At 39.1% G+C, this 13,640-nt stretch overlaps 1 protein-coding gene across 1 annotated transcript in view; it reads right to left on the reverse strand.

The window, feature by feature from the left end:
- Arsb (arylsulfatase B) overlaps positions 1–13,640 on the reverse strand; it is a 164,611-nt gene that overhangs the window by 58,567 nt on the left and 92,404 nt on the right. The window contains exon 7 of the mRNA XM_010619143.3: positions 3,201–3,271. Coding sequence (XP_010617445.1) covers positions 3,201–3,271 — 71 coding nt within the window. The remainder of the gene's footprint in view (positions 1–3,200; positions 3,272–13,640) is intronic.

A 13,640-nucleotide genomic window follows, 5' to 3' on the forward strand; every position in this document is an offset into this window, starting at 1 on the left:
TGGACAGTGGATTGATACAGTGATGCTTTAGAAGAGGAATCAGAAAGGTGAGCAGGATGTAACAGCATAATTATGTGATAATTAAAATTGTTTTAACCTTGCCGCCTGCATTCATGAGTTTATGGCCATACCTGTGGCAACATCACTGTTTATGAAGGAATACTCCCCTTCTAGCAGTGTGAAAAAGGAGAGAGACTGAGGAGCCAATTTTGCTCTCTTGACTTATATATGCAGAGACCAAAGAACTGAAGCTGAAAGGGACCTTATAGACTGTTTAACTTAGTTCTCAGAGGTGAACATAGGGATGAAGTGGCTTTTGCACAGGTGGAGATGAAACATCACCTTTTTCCTGTCTGTGGAATCAGCTGAGAAGAACTGGAGGAAGAGACCACGGAAATGCTTCTGTGATCATGCTAACTCAAACACCCCTAGTTAATACCCTACATGGGCTGCTTTCTGATTTCACTCCACAAAACCTTCTAGAACCTATTTGTAAAATGTAGTTATAAATATGATTTGAAATTTTGGCTCTCTGGTATGTACATATTTTCATATAGCTGGATAACACACACACACACACACACACACACACACACACACACAAATACTAATTGCAGAGAAAAGGAAACAGGCTTATATCTTCATAAAAGCAGCAGGCCCCCAATGACAGCCCTTTGTCTTTCTACAATAGCCTGAAATACTGAAGCAATCATGAAGACTGGGCAGAAGAGGCCCACAAGAAGAGGATGGCACCCTGCTTCTGGCAGGCACAGACAATAGAGACCACTCTGCATGAACCAACAGGGAGTGTGGTTCTACGCTGACACAAGACAGTGTTCCTCATTGGACTCAGGAATCAGAGGAGGGTCCCAAGCCAGTGTGGAAGGCCACCAAGAGGAAGGTTTCAAAGATGGCAGCACAAGGAGCAGAAGGTCAAATGCATGTCTGAGTTCATTAACAGCAACAACAAGTCCACCAAGTAATATGCAGAATGCAAGAAAAGTAAACATCCTTATAATCCATGGGGTCAAGGCTACCAAGTTCTCTGTTCTGAGTTCTACACCCTTACCAATGTTAACCCTTCAAGATCCTTTCACTTGTGCTATTATTGCTAGTAGTACTCTAGGGAAGAGAGCAATGATTATAGCAGGTTACATTGAGAACCTGCTACAAGCAGGTCACTGTGGCCATACAGAAACATGGTTCCCACACTGCCACTTCTAATGCTAAGCCTAATGCAGCTGAGTGAGAGGATGCAAGGCTTCTATCTACAGCAGTGACTTAGCAAGGAAAAACAGCTGACAGCCATTGCAATGTGGGCAGCACAGTCTGAACATCCTGTGGACCTGGGTTATGCTGGGTTTGTCATAATTTTAGTTACTCAGAAGTTGTAACAATCATTCCTGCTTCACCATTATATACAAAGTATATAAAGCAGAGATAAAGTATATTCTGATATCATGGTACATTATGACATATATTACATATGAGAACTAAGTCTTAAAAATCAGATGTTGGTGGAGGTTTTCTGTGGTACTAGGGATAGGACCTGGAGCCTTTCCAATGAGCTATATTCCCAGACCTCACCTTTTAAAATTCTAATTTTTAGACAGGGTCTTGCTAAATTGCCCAGGTTAGGCTTGAACTTGAAATCCTCCTCCTTGGCCTCCCAAATTGCTAGGATTACAGAAGTGCAGCACCACACCCATTGGATGTGTATTTCAGAACTACAGCACATCCCAATCCATAATGAGCCACCCTTCAAGGGACCAGTAGGCACACATGGCTGGTGGCTACCACAGAGGACAGTGCAAATCCAGGCTGTTCTTATAGTCCTCAGGACTCAAACCATACTCTTGCATCTCCCATCACTGTAAGTTTAGTCCAACAGAAACAGAAACTACCCCACCCCGTCTCAGGGCCATTTCTTTTCCAGGTTTAATACATCCATTTTGATCTTTATTGCATCCCAACACTTCTCCAATTATCCATTCCATCATCAAGCTGTCATTACTGAATGTCTACCAAGTGCTGAGTGTCTGTATTAACTGATGAGGATGAAAAGATAAATAAGTTGTAGTAGCTCTCAGCTTAGTGGGATATGCAGATGCAAACACAAAAATGTGCTGAATGCCTCTCATAGACACAGACAAAGGGAAGGAAAGAGGAGGGGACAGCTGCTTCTCATGGGGCTTCTGGAAAGCATTCAGATAGGGATGCTGGGTTGGGTTGTGAGAGAAACTATAGAGGGGCAGGGAAAAGGTATTGCAAGCCCAGGGAAAGCACGTTCAATACACAGCGAGATAGATCTTTTGCAAATAGGAAGAGGATCAAGGGATGGAGGGAGGTTGGAGGGAGGAGGAAAGGCAAGGGAAAGGGAAGTAAAAAAAATTAGGATGTGTTATGTAGATGTAACAACTTCCTATGTTGAATGTAATCATATACAGTAAACATGTACAGTACTAATAATAATTTTACAAAGATACCAGTATAATGATCTGAATATTTGGAAATGGCAAGTAAGGCAAACAGTACTTATACAGAACCATTATGGTCTGTCCTCATCTGAGAACACTGACTGTGCCTTGCCCTGAAGGAATTAAGAGGGCTCCTCACAGGTTATGTAGGCATCAAGTTGAATGACTTCCAAGATGTCCAGGAAAATCACACTGAGACCCTACAGCTGGGTAGCACCTGACTGCCAAACAGATGTAGTGGTTCATGCTAATCTGAGCACTAACATGGCATTATTTGATGCTAAGTTTTCTGCAAGAAGATTCTGAAATATCCAGGTGAGAATGTAGCTCAGCGTGAAGGCCCTAGGTTCAACCCCCAGTATCATACACACACACACACACACACACACACACACACACACACACACACACACACACACAGAGAGAGAGGCAACAACGAGAAGGCATGGACAATGAAATGACGTGGTTATACAGCTTGTCAATAGCAGAACCTAGCATAGAATTCAGCTCTTGTGATTTGTTACCCGGTGTCCCTTTCACAGTATATTGTCCTTGGTTGCACCAAAACTATAACGAGATTAGTGAGGTGTATGTCCTGAAGAACTGTTTACCTTTACTGCAACTCAAGTGGACAATCAGAAAGTCAGACTAGAACGACAGTAGACAGTAACACCACATTGTGAGCCAGGAGTCTCACAAAGTAGCAGCAACCTGGGTACTCACATGGCGAGGGGTCTACAAAGCCTGGGTCGATGTTGTGCAGTAGCTCCACTCTGGGGGACGGGCTTCCTTCACTAGAAAAGAATTTTTTAGGAAATGTTAATTTCCTTTCTCAAATGGGCAGGAGTTATTTTAATACTTCCTTTTCTTGTATGTGTTGAAAATAACAAACTGGATGGTGGCAGTTAACAATTTTATCATGAATTCAGAGGTCTCCAAAATCCATGCTTGGTGTATCTTTAAGTAGTCATGTCTGAACACTTTAGATAAAAATGTCCATGTCAAGCATATGACCATATAACAATAAATACATGAGCAGGGGTTTTAGCCCAGTGGTTCTAGCGCCTTCCTTGCAAGCACAAGGACCTGAGTTTGATCCCTGGTACCAAAAACAAACAAACAAACAAACAAAAAATACAAAAATAAATACGTGAAACAGTCCTAGGACCCTCTGCAATAATGGTGTGGTTATATTCATACATGGCTATTCTTCCACCTGAGAAATGAGGTCTGTGGTGATTTCATACCAGCAAACAAAACGGCATCTGCCGAATGGCAGTGCTCATATTACAGGTACAGTGTGCATCTTCTTTTTGGGAGGGGGGTACCAGGGATCGAACTCAGGCCCTTGCACTTTTGCACTTGTGAGGCAGGTGGCAGAACTACTGAGCCAAATCCCCAGCCCTGCAGTGTGCATCTTAAAGACAAGCTACATCAGAAATTTTAATGTCTCCCATATCCAAATGGACCACAGATTTAACACAAATATCTGTGAAATAATTTCCTGAACACTTTTTTAAAAAAGTATACATGCAGCTACAGTCACAACCTACATGAGTGCTGAAAACAAACCTGGAAACCACTTGGTCCCATCCCATCCTGATAAGAAGGTACAGAACTTAGTAAATTATTGGCAGAATATTGGGTTGTGTGATTCTCAAAGCAGTATTGTTTAAAAATTGGGCACACAAGTGCCACCAGATGTTCACAGAGAATACATGAAGTATGCAGGTAATTTTACTAATGTAGACTCAGTCTTACGGAAACTGTTAAACACAATTTAAATTACCAGGAGAGTACTACAAACTTCTTGATAATCTAATGCTGCTCAGCTAATGAAGAAAAGCATTATTTACACCACAGGATTTATGTACAGTCTGAACAACCAATAAGGCTCTTTATATAACCAAGAAGACATACTTTCAAGTAGCCCAATATCCAGACCCCAAACTCATAGCTGTTTACAACAATGGTTTGGGGTTTCAAGGACCAGTAAAAACTCTATGAGTTGTGGCTTGCAACTGAGTTGTGATTTGCCGAATAAGCAAATGTTAACATAAAATTTAATTAATTTAAGCCAAATGCCATCCAAAGTTCAACTATTGCCATCATTTTCTAAAATAAAAGTAATTTAATAGAGACAGTTAGGAAGGACACAATCTCAGAATAAATGACGGTCCTTCAAATGGAGTATACTTAATTTCAGTATTCTAAGATTTCATTGTCTTCTCTACTCCACAAAACATACTAACCAGAGAAAGTACAAGGGAAATACTCAGGACACCTCCAGTACTCAGTCCAGTGCTCAGGAATAGCACTGCAGGGTGAGTGGGGCTGAGGGTAAGACATATCACACAGGACTCTTCTCATTTTCTTCCTAAGGCATTTAATTAAGTCCCTATTTATCCTATTTATCTAGCAGTCCAAAGGCCAGGAACTAGGATGTGATCCTAGAAGCCTTGGATGCACGTAAGAATTATGTACAAAGGAATTGGTAAATGCAAGAAAATATAAACAGAATATTGAGATGATGTTTAATCTGGTGACTTAAAAGAATTAAAATCTTGGGTAATAACAGCAAGGAAGCCAGGAGAATAAAAATATGATTAAGTCTTTGTATTATTTGGGCAAAGGGCAACATTATTGATTTAAATTAAGCTAAATAAAAATTTATGTGTTAGGTGGCTAGAGTAATAATTTTTAAAAAGGAGTTCTACAGACTACATAAAATCAAATCAAAATTTATTTAATTCAAAAGAAGGTACCAGGGATTTAGCTCAGTGGTGCTGCCACCTGCCTTGCAGGTGCAAGGTACTGAGTTTGATCCCTGGTTAAAATAAAAGCTTTTGCTGGCATGGTAGTGCACACCTGTAATCACAGCACTCAGGAGGCTGAGTTCAGGAGGAACACTGGGAGTTCAAGACCAGCCTGGGCTATATAGTGAGTTCCAAGGCACTATGAACTACATAGTGACACCCTGGCTCAAAAAAAAAAAAAAGGGGGGGGGGAGACAGTATGACATACCCAAACTTATGGGACTATGGGATACAATGAAAGGAATCCTATCAGGGAAATTTATAGTGATGAATTCCTACAACAAAAAAACAGAGTATGCTCAAATAAATAACCTAATGTTGAATCTCAAAATTCTAGAAAAGAATAGCAAGTTAAACCCAAAGTGTACAAGGGAGGAAATTAATGCAATTGAGACTAAGAAAACAATACAAAAATCAATGAATCAAAGAACTGTTTGAAAGATTAAATAAAATGGACAACTCTTAGTCAACTTTATAAAAAAGAAGGAAAGACCCAAATCCATGCAATTAGGAATGAAAAAAGGTGAAATCACAACAGATCCTGCAGAAATCCAGAAGATCATCAATACCTACTTTGAGAACGTGTACCCTAATAAGATGGAAAATTCAGAAGAAATGGACAGATTCCTAGATATATATGAATTACCAAAGCTGAATCAAGAAGATAGAAAAATTCCAAGTAAACCAATATAGGTCAATGAAATCAAAGAACTAATAAAGAAAACTATCAAAAAAGAAAAGCCCAGGTCCTGACAGATTCACTGCTGAATTCTACAAAAACTTTAGAGAAGATTGATTGCAACTATTCCTCAAATTCTTCAATAAAATCGAAAGAGAAGCAATCCTGCCAAATTCATTCCTGGAAGCATTACCATGGTAATGCTTGGTAAACCAAAGAAGAGTCTAACCCAAAAAGACAATCTCCTTAATGAACACAGATGCAAAAATCCTCAATAAGATACTGGCAAACAAATGCAGCAAATCATCAGAAGATATTCCATAACCAAGTAGGATTTATCCCAGGGATGTAGGAATGATTTAATATACACAAATCAATAAATGTAATACACTGTATCAACTAAGCCAAAGACAAAAAACACATGATCTTCTCAACAGATGCAGAAAAAGCATTTGACAAAGTTCAACATCATTCATAATAAAAACCCTACAGAAAATAGAAATAAAAGCTCTTTAACTCAATCTGTAAAACATATCTATGACAAACCAACAGCCAACATCATACTAAATGGTCAAAAACTGAAATCTTTCATTCTAAGACAGGAACAAAACAAGGATGCCCACTATCACTACTCTTATTCAATCAACATTAGCCAGAGCAATTAGATAAGAGAAAGAAATAAAAGGAACATGGATAGGAAAAAGAAGTTGCTAAATTATTATTACTTGCTGATGACATGATACTTTACATAGAAGATCCCCAAAACTCCACCAAAATACTCCTAGAATTAATAACCAAATTCAGCAGCATAGTAGATACAAAGTCAACACTGAATAGTCAATAGCATTCCTGTATTCCAATAACAAACTGACTGAGAGAGAAATTAGAGAAGCACAGGGGAATGGGGGAAAAAAAAGAACCAACATACATCATGTAAAGGTACAAGATCCCAATGATGAATGTAACTGAACTGTATACCTAAAATGTATTTAAAAACTTATAATAATAGGAAAAAAATTAGGGAAACAACACCTTCCACAGATATTGGGAAATAAGAAGAGCATGTTCAAATGGGAAGGGTAACAAGGAAGGAGGGAAAAGAGAAAGGAAGGAAAGGAAAAGGGAAAAAGAGAATAGAAAAAAAATGGAAATAAAGCTTTTGTAAATGGAGAGGGGGAAAAAAGGGTTGAGGGAAGGGGAGGAGAGTGGAATGGGGAAAAAAGAATTAACATATAGTATGTGCAGGTACAAATTCCCTACGATGAATGTGATAAATATGTATAACAAATATATATTAATAAAAAATAAAGTTAGAAATAACAAATGAGGGGAAAAAGAAGGCAAGAATGAAGAGGAAAATAAATTTCAAGTTATATATTAATATAACCACTCATCTTTGGATGAATCCCCTGGTGTACACCAAAACATGAATCACAGTTTTAAATAAAATATTCTTTCCTAGTAATTCTAGAGAGGGTTTATATGTATATTATTTATTCGTTTTAGTTTTTCATTGTTCAGAAGTGTCACAGGTATTTTAAAATAAGGAAACAGTAAAATGAGATGACTCTGAGGTTGTGAATAACTCTAATAGACTATTCATATGTACAAGTGAATTACGGAGGCAAAACAGAAGAGAGGGAGAAGGGCGGAGGGTCCACGTGGCAGGGAAGCACAAATGTGCCTGAACACGCAATGCCAGCAGGCTCGGAGCCATCCGCTTCATCTCAGTGGAGACAGGAGCACGCCTGTTGGTGCTGAAACCAAGAAGGCAAACTCTTACAGGAGCACATGGGCCTGGAAATTTTTATCATCAATAATCACTCATCCATGTATGTTTCTCTATCCTTATAGTAGGAACAAAATAATAAATGTCATTTATTAGCCATCTTAACATCACATAGCTCCAATGTTTTACTTATTCTCAAACTCTGTTGTACATAAGAATCACCTGTGGCACTTCCAAAATCCAGGTGCAGAGGCTGCTGGATGTCCCAGTGAGATCACTGGGTGGAACCCAGCCGTGGCTTGAGTCCCCAGCTGATCCCAGTGAACAGCTCGGCCTGGATAGCTGAGCCCAAGCTGAGCTTCTCAGGCTCTAATGTGCCTGAAAGTTACATATGGATCTCCTTAAACTGTGGGTTCTGACTTACCAGAATCTTGGGCTGGCAGGGACCCAACAATCTGCTTTTCTACCTGGTTCCCAGGTGACACCAATGCTGCTGGCCTGTGCATCACACCAAGTACGAAGTCCCTCTATACAGGGCCAAAGCTTTTTGGAGTGTCTTAGTTTAGAATCCACTTAGAGGAGGGCTGACTCCAGAGCAAGGCTTCTCAGCCCTGGCCCCACTATGCCAGCACTGGTGAGCCGGAATACACACTTGATGCCTGTGGTTCCCTCAGAGGTCGATTTCATTGTTCTGAGTTTCAGCCAGGGCATAAAGGTTTGTAAAAGTACTCAAGCTGATTTTTAAAAATTAATTTTATCCAAATATAATGTACAAACCACAGTCACTCCATTTACAGTGTGTTACTGAATGTGTTCAGTATGTTCACAGGGCTGCACAACCATTAACACAGTCTAATTTTCAGAACATTTTTAACGCCCTGAAAGAACTGGCATCTTCTTTACTTTCTACCCTGTCTAGGCAATTCGTAGCTGTCTCTGTAGATTTGCCTTTTATGAACATTTCATATAAATGGAATCACACAATGCATGGCCTGTTTGATGGCGTCTTTCACTTTATAACATATTTTCGGAACTCATCCATGCTGTACTGTATATTAAAACTCCATTCCCTTATATGGCTGAATAGTGCTCCACAGCAGGGATATACCACATTTACTCTTATCCATTCAGCGGTTGTTCCCGCTTTGGATTATTATGAATAATACTGTTATGAACACTCATGTACAAATTTCCATGTAGGCATTTATTTTCGTTTCTCTTGAGTGCGTATCTAGGAGTGGAATTGTTAGCTCATATGGTAACTTCCATGTTTAACTTTTTGAGGACTTGTCGAACTGCTTTCCAAACCTTCTACACCATTTCCCACTTTTACCAGCAATTCGTGAGCATTCTGATTACTCCCTTTCCAATACTCAGTAATTGTTTTTTTGTTTTTGTTTTTTTTGGTACTGGGGATCAAATTCGGGTCCTTAAGCTTGAGAGGCAGGCGGTGGAACCACTGAGCCAAACCCCTACCTTCTTCTTTTTTTTATATAGTTGTCCCAGATGGTGTGAAGTGGTGCCTCACTGTGGTTTAGAGTTGTATTCTCCTAATGATTAATGACACTGACATCTTTTAACATATGTACAGAGGATTTGTATATTTTCTTCGGAGGAATGTCTATTCAGATCCTTTGCTCTTTGACAATTTGGCTATGCATCTATCGGTAATTGAATTATAAGAATTATTTATACAAGCCCCTTATCACATGCCTGATTTGCTAATGTTTTCTCCATTCCATGGGTTGTCTTTTTTTTTTCTTAATGGTATTTTTTGAAGAACAAAAGTTTTAAACTTCGAGGTAGTTAAACTTATCTATTTTTTTCTTTATTGATTTCTGTATTGTGTTGTTACTTTTCTCTCATAGATGAGACAAAATACTGGACACCCAAAGTTAAAAGGGAAGGGATTTATTTGGCTCACAGTTTGCAGAGAACAGTCATTCTCCTATCCATTTTTCTAGGTGGCAAGCATGCCCTTTATAAAACACAGTGGGGTAACTTAAATTTTAATTTTTAACACATGTTATGATGTTCTCCCTACGGTAAATCTCATTTTAGAAAAACATCAGTTTCACGATAGATAAGTCACACAGTCTACTAATTATGAACTGTAATTAAAAGAAGAAATAGGGCGATCGGTTATTCACGAATTTTCCCTTTTTTGGTGTAGGCAGATGGTACAGTTTAGCTATATAAGCAACACTATCTTCAACAGCTATTAGTTCCATTTGTGAAATTTAACTCTGAATAATACCTGCTAATGCTGATGAAAAATGATTCTTCAATAGTTACACAAGTTTATGAAATGCCCTGGTTTTGGGTGAACCAAAGCAATGAGTGTTTTTATGACAGCGAATTTGGGTTCCAGACTGAGGGAAACAAAGCCAAGTTCTCTACTCAGCTTCTTTAAGGTAGCCTCCCATGAGCTACTGACTTATGTGCTTGGCCCTGCTGGAATATTCTAACGACCACTGCAATAAGCAGACACAACTACATCAAGAGAAAGAGCAGCACTGCTGTGTTCACATCGGGGCACTTGGTAACATCTCTAATCTGTGAAAGGAGCATGTTTCACCCAGCCCTTGGCAACCAAATTAGAGTCAGTTGGGGATTTTGTCTATTTGGACCAGGCTGGTTTGAACAATAGCAGGTAGCTAGCATTGAAAGAACACTTTTCTTGCTATACTTTGAATGCCTTACATGTTTTATTTCATTTAATCCTCAACACTGAGAGAGACACAACTTGGACAGCATGATCAAGTGACTTACAAGATCCCTGGCTGAGCAGGTGACAGTCTCTGGGTTTGAAACTCAGGCCAACTGACTCCCAGCAACTATGCCAACAGCAAGATATTCAGTGTCTCCCTGAATGTCTTACACTAGCTGATTCTTAAGGCTTCATAAGCAAATAATTTGATTAACTGCCAAATGCCTCTATTAATAAATGTTAGTAAGTTTTCTCCATCCTCTTCTTTTAAAGATGTATAAAGTGATATTCTGTTGCTGGTGATGACATTTCAGCATTCAATTAAATTTACCCCAAATTTCAGATTTTTTATATTAGTTTTATTTTTAAAAAACAGGACAAGGAGACAGTGATGAGTGACTAGTTTCTAATACTCCATAAATATTTTCTAAAAGTCTACAGTTTCAGACACTGAGATCACAGCACTGTCCACTTATAAAGTTTCCAGTTTTTTATTCTAATTTTCCTACTTGTTGAAGGGTGGGGCAGTAAAATTCTTCCCATAAATAAATGAAATGCTATTCCATTCCATCCTTTCTTTACCACTAGCTGCTGATCATCTGCTAAACGACACACCCTAGAAGTCAATATCAAATTCTCAGAAAAACAAATAACCAGGGCCATATTTTCTGAGGAGAGTTTTTGAAGAAGGGGTAGGGAAGAAAGCAGTTTTTGATGAAAACACTTAGGGGACACCCATGAGGTAATTTCCACCAACCCTTGTCGGTATCTTCATCATCTTCACTTCCCACCACTGAGCATCTACACTTCATGCCTGGTACTAAGTGCACATCCTTCCACTAAATCCTCAAACAAGTGTGCACAAGGTAAGAACCACTGTTGTTCACTCTACACACAAGGAAAATAATCCTTAAAAATGTTAAAGAACTTGCCCAAGATCGCAGGACTGATGGGGTCACAGGACAGTAGTGAAATTCCTTGCAGGACTTATTTTCTTTGTTGTGTGTAGGGGTGGGATGGGTAAGGTTGGATTTGCATCCCAGGCTCCCTGAAAAGCCCTTTAACATGCAAACATCACCATGAGTAAAGAGTTCAGGCATAGAAATTATAAAATTTTGATTAGATTTTATAATGAAATATTTGAATGCATTTGATATAGAGTAGGGAATATTTTTCATTGTTATTCATTTTTATGAAGGAGGCTTTCTAAGGCACACTACTCAAGAAAAAAGTAATATCCAAAATCTCTGATTCACAGAAATATAATTGTTTCCTATTAATTACTAAGAAATAATTGGTAGGTCTTCTGGGTTAGTATCAAGACAAACCAGAGGGGCTAATGTTCCCTTCTTCCAACATACCATTTAATATCCACGAAGAATTACAAAACAATGAAAACTGGCAAAGGTGTTGGAAACTGAAGAGGAGACCAGGTGCCAAAGTTCTCAGGGGATTTTCCCTAGTGCCAATGCTAAAGAGATTAACAACATATTCTTGGATTCTACCACAGGAATAAAAACCTGACCCTAAAGAAAGTAGAAAAAGATGGATTCAGTTTGTCTACCTCTAACTGTACAACTCAGGCAACTACACCAAATAGAAAAATGGGCAATGATCTCCCCGAATCATCCTCAGAGCTGCCCTACTGCGCCTCCCCAACCTAAACCATCCGTTCCCTGTATTCAGCCACCCAGGCAGCAAACTGCAGACCAACATGGGAGGACACAGTGTGGCAGCTTGCTTCCTAGAACATGAAGACACTTAGCAGAAAGTCCCAAAGTACTCTCAGAGCAGACCATGCTCTAAGCACAGGATAGAAGCTCCTTTCCAAAAAGGTTGGGAGAGGAGTGGGAATTTAGCTAAGTGGCACCACGGTTCTGAGTTCAACCTGGCACCCCCCCAAAAAAAAAACCCACAAAAAACAAAGAACAACAACAAAAAAAGGTTGGGAGAGAATCTAAAACAATACATCTTTCTTTAACATTTTGACTTAAAAAGCAGACAGCCACCCGGTACTTTATGTCACAAATACAAGACTTCATTTACAGTTCCTAGTAACGTGACTTCTAAAGTGGAGCAAGGAGTGGGGCGCAGTGGTGCACACCTGTAATCCCAGCACTTAGGAGGCTGAGGCAGGAGGATCACCATGAGTTCAAGGCCAGTCTGGGCTACATAGTGCATTCAAGACCAGCCTGAACTAAATAGTGAGACCGACCCTGTCTAAAATAATTAATTAATTAATTATTAAACAAGCAACCCTGTGATGCTGATGCAAAAGGTCAGTTAAAAAAAAAATGGAGCAAGAACCTAAGAGCATGTGAGTGTCTATATTTCTAGAATAATGGTGCCCATCATAATTTAAATCTATTCCTACAATTCTCTAAAAAACTACATTCATAAAGAAAGTACAAACACCCCAAGTTCAAGCCCACAACACAAACAAAAGATGGAGCACATCTGAGCCCCAGAAGCACACAAGGAAATACCATCTGAGATCTGAGAGTCAGGCTGGTGTCCAGCCCAGGGCAGCTGACCATGCAAGAAGGGAGAGAGGGCAAGAAGGGAAGGGACTCGGGTCACACCTGTAAGACAGCCCTAGAAAGAAAGGTCACACTTCGAGTGACAAAATGCTGCATGGGGCTGATGCCTTGTGGCTAGGTGGAGTTGAAAGAAAGCATGCAGGACGGAGAGGCAATCCTGTGCAGGCACCAATTCTGCTAGTGGAGAGGGGTAAGATAGGAGTAAAGGAAAATAGGAAGTGGCCAAAGAGCAGGATTTTCCTAAAACAGCGGAGTAGCATAAAAATCACGAGAAGGCAGAGCAGAAAGGGGCAGAATTTATTAAATAAGTTACACTTTCTTGTAGCAGTACAAGCTTCTTTTGAATTAAGAAATAAACTCTCCAAATCCTACCCTCACAGGAATAAACAAAAGTAAACAAATATGAACAAAAATAAAAAGAACCTAGCATCTATACAAAGTTACCATAGAGGTTTAAAAAATAATAGCAAAAGAGAATCCAAAGCTACTTTCATTGGCAAATGAAAACTACTTTCCTACTATGGAAAAAACGTTACAAAGGAGAGAAAACTATTATATAATATTTCAACATGAATTAAATATAATTAAATTAGCAAGTGCCAATATTTAAAAACAACATGAGTGTGAAATTTAACAACTCAAAATACTGAGCTAAGGGAAGACACTAAAAAAAAAAAAAAAAGACAAAA

The sequence above is a fragment of the Fukomys damarensis genome, unplaced genomic scaffold, assembly GCF_012274545.1.
Source record: "Fukomys damarensis isolate Sample0158 unplaced genomic scaffold, DMR_v1.0_HiC HiC_scaffold_1, whole genome shotgun sequence".
Classification (NCBI taxonomy): Eukaryota; Metazoa; Chordata; class Mammalia; order Rodentia; family Bathyergidae; genus Fukomys; species Fukomys damarensis.